Source organism: Ascaphus truei, chromosome 14 (genome assembly GCF_040206685.1).
Source record: "Ascaphus truei isolate aAscTru1 chromosome 14, aAscTru1.hap1, whole genome shotgun sequence".
NCBI classification, from domain to species: domain Eukaryota; kingdom Metazoa; phylum Chordata; class Amphibia; order Anura; family Ascaphidae; genus Ascaphus; species Ascaphus truei.
Window position 1 is genome coordinate 2,146,575 of NC_134496.1, and position 9,000 is coordinate 2,155,574.

The 9,000-nt window shown below is 44.3% G+C and overlaps 1 protein-coding gene across 3 annotated transcripts in view; it reads left to right on the top strand.

Annotated features, from left to right (window-relative positions):
• The window catches only part of THAP4 (THAP domain containing 4), a 59,427-nt gene extending 50,982 nt beyond the window's left edge, over positions 1-8,445 (top strand). For all 3 annotated transcript variants that reach the window (XM_075569501.1, XM_075569502.1, XM_075569503.1), the window contains 4 exons: positions 3,156-3,315; positions 3,598-3,707; positions 5,093-5,196; positions 8,210-8,445. In XM_075569501.1, coding sequence (XP_075425616.1) covers positions 3,156-3,315; positions 3,598-3,707; positions 5,093-5,196; positions 8,210-8,326 — 491 coding nt within the window. In that variant the 3' untranslated portion in view covers positions 8,327-8,445. The remainder of the gene's footprint in view (positions 1-3,155; positions 3,316-3,597; positions 3,708-5,092; positions 5,197-8,209) is intronic.
• The last annotated feature ends 555 nt before the right edge of the window (positions 8,446-9,000 follow it).

Below are 9,000 nucleotides of genomic sequence, written 5' to 3' on the forward strand. Positions count from 1 at the left end.
TCCTGTCTCAGAGGCAGGCTTTTTCTAACACCTCTAATCAGCCAGGTGCTGGTCAATTAACCAGCACACTGCTGTATTAGAGGCAAGTTTTCTGAACAGGGTAAGTCCCCTGTTACACCTACTTTGTCACTTTATCCTTGTCTTGTTTCGAAACCTGCTTGGTCTTCATAGTTACTTTGTTTGATCACTATGTGACTTGCAGCTTGAAAGTTATTATATTATATTTCTCATAAATCCATCACGACAAACATCAGGTTAAATCTTTTAATTACAAGTGTCCTCCCTTCAGTTACCCATGGTATCTCAAGGTATAAGAGAGAAATACAATCGTGAAGATGGTAGCAAATACAGAAATGTTATAGGTTTACAGAACGGTATGTATATTTAATTAACTAGTATATGGTATAATATAATATACAATAAAGTGACTAATAGTAGAAAGAGTGAAGTGCTCTAGCAATGGAGCTCACAAACTGGTTCTTCTGTGAATCAATTGCAGCATGGAGGGCTACAAATGTGTCTGGTGCTTTCCTTAATGCATGATTCCTCATGAGAAAGGTCATCCACATAGCATAATGCTGTTTACTGCAATGTAAATAAGAAAAATTATCAACAGCAGGGGAAAGGAAATGCTCACACTATAAAAATTGTAGGATGGATCATGTTGTTTGTGTTTATTTCTTCTAATGTTTTCCAAATGTTTCAGAATCCGCACTGTCAGATCTTGTGGTTCTCCTCACATATTGCAACCCACAGGGACACTCCAACAAATAAGCCACATGATCCATCCTACCATTTATATAGTGTTCTATATCATTTGATTTACCAGATTTATTTGATATAAAATTATTTTTATCTTTTGAACTGAAAGTACAGGCTTACATGACAAACAACCGAAAAAACCCTTTGTTGAATAAACCAATTTTTTAGTATTTTAAATCTTTAAAAAGTACAAAGTACTGGGTGCTAATTTGTTCTTATGGTTTGGAGCTTTACTAAAAAATAATATGGGCATGTTTGGGAAGATTCATTACGAGTATTGGATCGTTTAAAGGAATATGCCAGTGTTTCAAAATATTTTTTTTAATATTATAGGCTTCTCTATTATACTGGGTTAGGAAGGAAGTCTTGAAGTTCCTGCCTTGCTTAACTTCTCTCATGCTGGGATTGACATGGGTTTTTCTGTCTTGTTTATCACTTTTGTCTATACAGTAGGTAATTTAATAGTCTCTTTCTCAGTCTCTGTAGAGAAAACGTTTTCCAGTACTTCAGCCTGTTGATTATAGGCACTATTATCTGTGCAATTTCTCTTCAGTCATCTAAGGTGCCCAAATGGAATATTTGAAATCTGGGATTGTGACAACTGGATTTTAAAATATAATTTACTGTCAACCTGCTTAAAGAAAGTTGTATTTTGTTTCGAATTTATTTTCAATGTAAATAGTCAAATCAAGAAATCCAATTCTAAAGTACTAATCTTCGATGTGAAATTTAAATTGTTTGAATTCATTCACAGGATAAAACTGTCTAGCAGATCCAAATCTCCCAACCAGATGAAAAGAACACCGAATATGTATCTACGCCATAGTACTAGGCTCGCACCAAACTCGCCTGTAACAGGGACCATCAGGCAGGGATGATATTTCGTGTGATATTGAAAACACACTTCAGTGTGATTTTAATATAAAGCTTTCATTTGTAGACTGAGTTTCTTCATCAGTAATGTATCACCAGTGTTATAAGTACAGCTCAACCCCGTTATAGCGCGGTCCTCGGGGCCACCCGATCCGACCACGCTATAACCGGGGTTGCGTTAATTTTTTTTTTTTTTGCACGTCCTCCAGCAGCCACAGTAACTCCCCTTGCACTTCCCACAGCAGCCTCATTTCCCCCCGCCAGCCCCGCTCCAATCCCCCCCGCCAGCCTTGCTCTGACCCCGCCCCCCCGCCAGCTCCGCTTCGATGCCAGCCCCGCTCCGATCCCCCACCGTCAGGCCCGCTCCGATGCCAGCCCCATCTCCAATCCCTCCGCTAGCCCCGCTCCGATGCCAGCCCCGCTCCGATTTCCCCCCCTGCCAGCCCCGCACCGATCCCCGCCAGCAACCGACACCAAAGGTGGGGGGGGGGCAGTGTGTTGTGAGTGTGTGCAGTGTGCTGTGTGTGCAGAGTGCTGTGAGTGTGTTGAGTGTGTGCAAAATGTTATTTTTTTTTTATATTCGGGGTCCACGCTCAAACCGCGTAAGGCTGAGTCCATGGTGACTCAGCCCGTGCGGAGGTGCGCTGAGGCTGAGGGAAAGCGGGTGCTTTCCCTGGCCTTGGTTAGCGCGCCATCCAGGGGCGTGATGTCACGGAGCTGGTTCGCCCTCATTGGGCGACCCGCTCACGTGACCGTCCCTGCGCTCCCGTAAGCGCTTGAAAATAAATTTTTCTTAAGACCTACGCTTCCGCACGCTTGCGGAAGCGTGCGTGAGCCCCTGCTAAAGCCGCTCTCATTGCAGCTACAGGGGCTCACTGGTACGCATACCCGAGGCCTTATAAGCGGATCGCGCTATAACGGGGGTTGAGCTGTATCTATGCTGACAGATAATGTAGCTATATTCCTGTCATCTATTGATAGTTATCTTACTGTATTCTATATAGAGTTAAAAGTTATGTGATATTACATCATTACGTAATTTTTGCCACCGGTTGTCACACTCCTGAGTGGAACATGGTGATTTCATGTTCTGTCTCTTCTAAAGGTTGATAACGTCAATGTGCTTTAAAAAATAATAATGATATTGTTTAACTATTTGAGTTCTGGACAGGCTGCAGCACCAAAGTGCCATCCCCGATCTTCTGACCGCTCCTCTGAGCGATCACATCATCGCAACATCACTGATGACGTGAATGGAAGATGAGTCTTCTCTTCCTCACCTCGTCCAGTCAGGTCGTGTTCCAACATCTCCCCTAGAGAACAATCAAAAAGCCAATAATGTAGCTACTAAGTCCTGGCAGACGTGCCTCGTGATGTGGTAGCTACATCAAAGGGCACTCAATACATTTGAATAAACAATAAGAAAAGTTAGATTGTTTTGGTGCAGCCTGCGTGTAATCTGTAAATGTTTTTGGGTTTCATTGTGTTATTCTATAAAATGTGCATTCCATTTCCTATAGATTTGCCTCCTTTGCACCCTGCTGTTGCCCCTCTCGCCTGGATGTTGGGGTCCTGGGTGTCTGATCCAGCTGGGGAGGGGGAGTTTCCCACCATCCCACCGTTCCGCTACATGGAGGAAGCAGTTATCACCCATGTAGGGCAGGCTATGCTGAATTTCATGTGAGTTAAGGGCAGTGCACAGCAGTGTGCACATGGGGCCGGGAATCGGGATTGGTGGAAGTCCATGGAAAGTAAGCGCAGGTGGCACAGGACACTCTGGGGAAATGGGGCCAGAGACCAGCAGGTACTCGGGGAGCTGCGAGGAACAGAGCAGAATGCAGAGAATCAACAGCAAAGAGCACATAGGAGTAGCCAGAAGTCACACACAGGCCCTGTGGTAACACAGACGTGCACACAGACAAGTGTTATATGGTTCGTGTGTAATGTTGTGTAATTCAACAGGTTCTGCGCCACTAACCCCGAGACAGGGAAGGCATTGCACAGAGAGTGCGGATTCATCCGAGCCAAACCTGGCACCAACCACGTGGCGTTTATCTGTTCCCAGAATACAGGTAACAACCCTGTGCCTCCCACTTACCACTGTACTGTACAAAGGGGGGGTGGGGGAATGGTTAATATAAAACATTCGGCGTGTCATTGAAATAGGAAAGTTTAAGGACGGATGTTCTGCAGGTATAGGATCAATGGAGTAGTGCTCACGCATGTCTGGAATGGGGTTAATAGTGCAATAATCTGCCTGCATATAGCAGGGAAGCAGTACACTGTCAGGGAAAGGTTAATGTAGTAGTGTCCTGCATATGAAGAGCCAGGTAAAGATTAATGGAGCAATGCTGTGCATGTATATAGGAGGTATGGGATTTATGGTAAAAAAAATAATCTGTGTATCCATATAACAAGGGGGTTACTATAGATCCATACCTTCACACATCCATAACAGGAGGGGGTTACTACAGATTCATACCTTCACACATCCATAACTGGAGGGGGTTACTATAGATCCATACCTTCACACATCCATAACAGGAGGGGGTTACTACAGATTCATACCTTCACACATCCATAACTGGAGGGGGTTACTATAGATTCATACCTTCACACATCCATAACTGGAGGGGGTTACTATAGATCCATACCTTCACACATCCATAACTGAGGGGGTTAATATAGATCCATACCTTCACACATCCATAACAGGAGAGGGTTACTATAGATCCATACCTTCACACATCCGTAACTGAGGGGGTTACTATAGATCCATACCTTCACACATCCATAACTGAGGGGGTTACTATAGATCCATAGATCCATACCTTCACACATCCATAACTGAGGGGGTTAATATAGATCCATACCATCACACATCCATAACTGAGGGGGTTACTATAGATCCATACCTTCACACATCCATAACAGGAGGGGGTTACTATAGATCCATACCTTCACACATCCATAACTGAGGGGGTTACTATAGATCCATACCTTCACACATCCATAACAGGAGAGGGTTACTATAGATCCATACCTTCACACATCCATAACTGAGGGGGTTACTATAGATCCATACCTTCACACATCCATAACAGGAGGGGGTTACTATAGATCCATACCTTCACACATCCATAACAGGAGGGGGTTACTATAGATCCATACCTTCACACATCCATAACTGGAGGGGGTTACTATAGATCCATACCTTCTCACATCTATAACAGGAGGGGGTTACTATAGATCCATACCTTCACAAATACATAGCAGTAGGGAGTTAACAAGTAAAGCTCTGCATAAGTAAAGAAGGGAAAGGATTGATGGGAAAATGGTTTTCAGGTCTGTATCAAAAATAGTTAGGGCGCAAAACCCAGTCGATGTATAGAAGAGGATGGGTTATCGGGGTGATACTCTCCGTGTATATGCCAGCTCACCCTCTGTCTGTCCCTAGGTGTGGTAGAAGTGGAGGAGGGGGAGGTGCAAGGGGAGCAGCTCAGTCTGACCTCGCATTCTGTCAGCCGGATCAGCTTCGCCAATGAGCCTCATGTCCAGCAGGTAAGGACAAGCAGGAGGTCTTGGGCTCAGCAAAGCATTGCTCCATACTGAACATGGCCCCCATAACCTGCCTTTTCCATGCTTACATGAACAGAGCCTCTCTCTTGCAGAACATCCCCTTCCCCAACCAGTCCCCTTGCAGAGCATGACCCCCTTTCCAGCCACCTTCTCTGATGAGGATTGGCCCCTTACCATCAGGCTCCTCTACCATGGATCTCTCCTTTTAACCCCAGCCCTTGCCAGATTTGCATAACATCTCAGAGTTTAACCATGTACATGCCAGAATTAAAAGAAAAACACAGTACAAGTGCGCAACTATAATGAATAAACAGTGAATTGAAATAAAGTGCATTAACCACTTAATACCCAAGTGAGTATAAGTAACTAGGTTACCAATAAGGAGCGTCTGCTGCTGTGATAGGGTGGTCCAAGACCCTGAATCTAGACAAAACAAAACACAAAACAGCGCACAACGCTCATGGTGAAGTAAGAATGAACAATTTATATTAAAAAGTAATTCAAGGTTCTGCGTACATCAGATAAAGGTAAAACCGGCATGTAACTGTAACTATGACAGTTGTTACCACTCAGGTATCAGGACACAGGAGAAGGCTGCAGAGGATCACCCAATGTCAGGAATCTGCAGTCATATCAGGCTGTGCTTTCATCTGCTGGGCTCTTTTAGAAGCGGAGGGGTCCCTTTAGGCTTCCACGTAATCCAGGTAGATAAGTCCCATGCTCCGTTTAGGAATAGCTGGTAAAGGGACAGTCTCACCGATCAGGGTCAGCTAGTTGGAATTATACTTTTATTGATCTACTAGTACCCTTAGTATTCTATCACTTTGCTGCGTGGGAGGCAGAGCTGACACTGATCGGTGAGACTGTCCCTTTACCAGCTACTCCAAAACGGAGCTTGGGACTCATCTACCTGGATTACGTGGAAGCCTAAAAGGAACCCTCCGCTTCTAAAAGAGCCCAGCAGATGAAAGCACAGCCTGATATGACTGCAGATTCCTGACATTGGGTGATCCTCTGCAGCCTTCTCCTGTGTCCTGATACCTGAGTGGTAACAACTGTCATAGTTACAGTTACATGCCGGTTTTACCTTTATCTGATGTACGCAGAACCTTGAATTACTTTTTAATATAAATTGTTCATTCTTACTTCACCATGAGCGTTGTGCGCTGTTTTGACATGCCAGAATTGCCTGCCCCTCTTCTGATGTTAAGAATAGTAATTAAGCTTGCAACTGGCATTTCATGTTCAAGTGCCCCTGCTCTACAAGGTATATAGCACAGGCTGCACTACATACATAATGATGCTGAATATCTCTGTATCCTTACATACAACTGAAGATAGATTGTAAACCTCCTGACCAATCGCACCATTAGGATGTAATTAAGTAATAATCCCTGAAGAACAGGGCATTACTGGCCAATAATGCCCGGCGAAGGCCCGAGGCGAAGCCGAGGGACTTTAACCCAGCCAGGGCATTGTTGGCCGGTGGTGCCCTGTTCTGAGGGGATTATTGCTATTATAGGCTAAATGTAGGCTTATTTCATAAATAATAGACACTTTTGTATAGTTAAATAGATTTTTTTATTCAAATAAAATGGTAAATATATGAAACCCACCTCTATATACTCTTACACTGCAGATATCTATATCCACACACTGCCCCCCTCCCCCTCTGTGTATACACACACACACACACACACAAAACAGCACACACAACACAGTGCCTCTACACACACACACTGGAGCTCTAGACACACAAATAGCACCTCCTCTACACTCACTAAACAGCACATCTACACACACAGCAGCAGCTCTACACACACACAGCAGCTCTACACACACACAAACTCTGCTGCTACACACACATGCTACACCCATAAACACTGCTACTGACACACACACACACACACACACACACACACACACACACACACACACACACACACACACACACACACACTCTGGAGCTCTATACACACACACACACACACACACACATCAGCTCTACACTCACACAAACTGCTGCTACACATACAACAGCAGAACACACACACACACACTGCAGCCACAATCAAAAATGCAGCCACTTACTAAACTTTGCACTCTCCCCCCCAGCTCTACACACAACACAGCACAACACAGCACCTCTACACCCCACACACACACACAACACTGCACCTATATACACAACACAGCACCTCCACACACACACACACACACACACACACACACACACACACACACACACACAACACTGCACCTATATACACAACACACTTACTTCTTTGCAGTCTCTCCCCCCCCCCACCCCCCCAATTCAACTGAATCTGCTCAGAAAATCTCAGTCAGCTCAGGAGGGGGAGGAGTCAAACCGTGGCTGATACTTTTTGACCAATCCCCTGCCATGTCTCAGAGCTTTTACTTAATTCAAACCAATCCCCTGTCCTGTCTCAGCTGTTCTGAAAGCTGATTGGCTGGAAATAAACACATTGAAAAGTGCATTTTGCAAGCTGCTGAAATTCAGGGCATTACTGTGGATAATGCTCGGAATTTTAACCAATCAGAGAGCAGGGTTTTCAATAATGCCCCGAATTTTACTGCTTTAGCCTATAATATGTCTTATTTATTTTATTGCTATTGTCCTTCACATCCTCTATACTGCGATGAGGAAGATGTTGGCTCCTTAAACCGTAATTGATAATAATAGTTCCTAACTCCAGGATACCCAGATGCACAAACCCTTTCCAGCTCTGCAATGGGTCATGGTCTGACCCCAGTGTCCTGTAACCTGCTGTGCCAGCCCAAAGCAGCCCCGTGTAAAAATAGGTGCAGTTGTGATTGTGAAGACTCAAAAATGTGTGATTTGAGGGTTTCCTGTTCTCTGAGAGCAGAAAGACCAAAAGTCAGATGAAAACATTGTGGCCATACTCTGCATAAATCTGTACTGCAACATGATTCCAGTAGCTCTGCCTTCTTCCTCCCTCCCACCCTGTAGATCTCCCGCAATTTTCGTCTGACCCCAGAGGGGAGGCTGGAACAGACTGTTTCCATGGCAACCAAAACACAGCCATTGGCACCACACCTAAGAGTTACGTACAAGAAGATGTCATAAGAGGGACGGAGTCAAGAAGCCACAGCAAGGACACCTTTTACCGATCACAACATTCTTACGTTTACAACCTGTTGCCTGATCCGTGTCCTAATAACATGGTTTATTTTTCCAGGAACTCACATCCCGAGTGTACAATTATTAACCTGCTTATATAATTATTAATCTTATTGTTAGCAGAACCAATTCATATACATACATGCATACACATATATATATAGGCAAAAGGTGACACATTGTGTGCTCATCTGCATGTCATTTCCCATAATCCCTTGCTGCAGTGGGAGCACTGTATGCAAGGGGATAATGGTTGAAAGGCAGGGTTGCAGACCTGTCTAAGACGTGTGAATGTGCTCACAAGTGATATTCTTTATTGGCTATATGCTAACGGTGGAGGTTTTCTGTCGTCTTTTTCACCCACCATAACTTAAAATATATATATATATATATATATATATATATATATATAATCTCCGCTCTGGCACTGAAGGTATGTGTGTCTCCAAAAAGAGACGTGCTCCAGGTTGTTCTAACGATCCATATGCAGAGACTGTATAATACAGGCCAGCGGTAGACAGCTAGACTGACTACACCACCTGACTTCTCATGGCCTATAAAATTGCACCTGTCCTTAAGGGCTTCACCTCAAGTTTGCTACCCTGAAGGCAGGTTCTCTG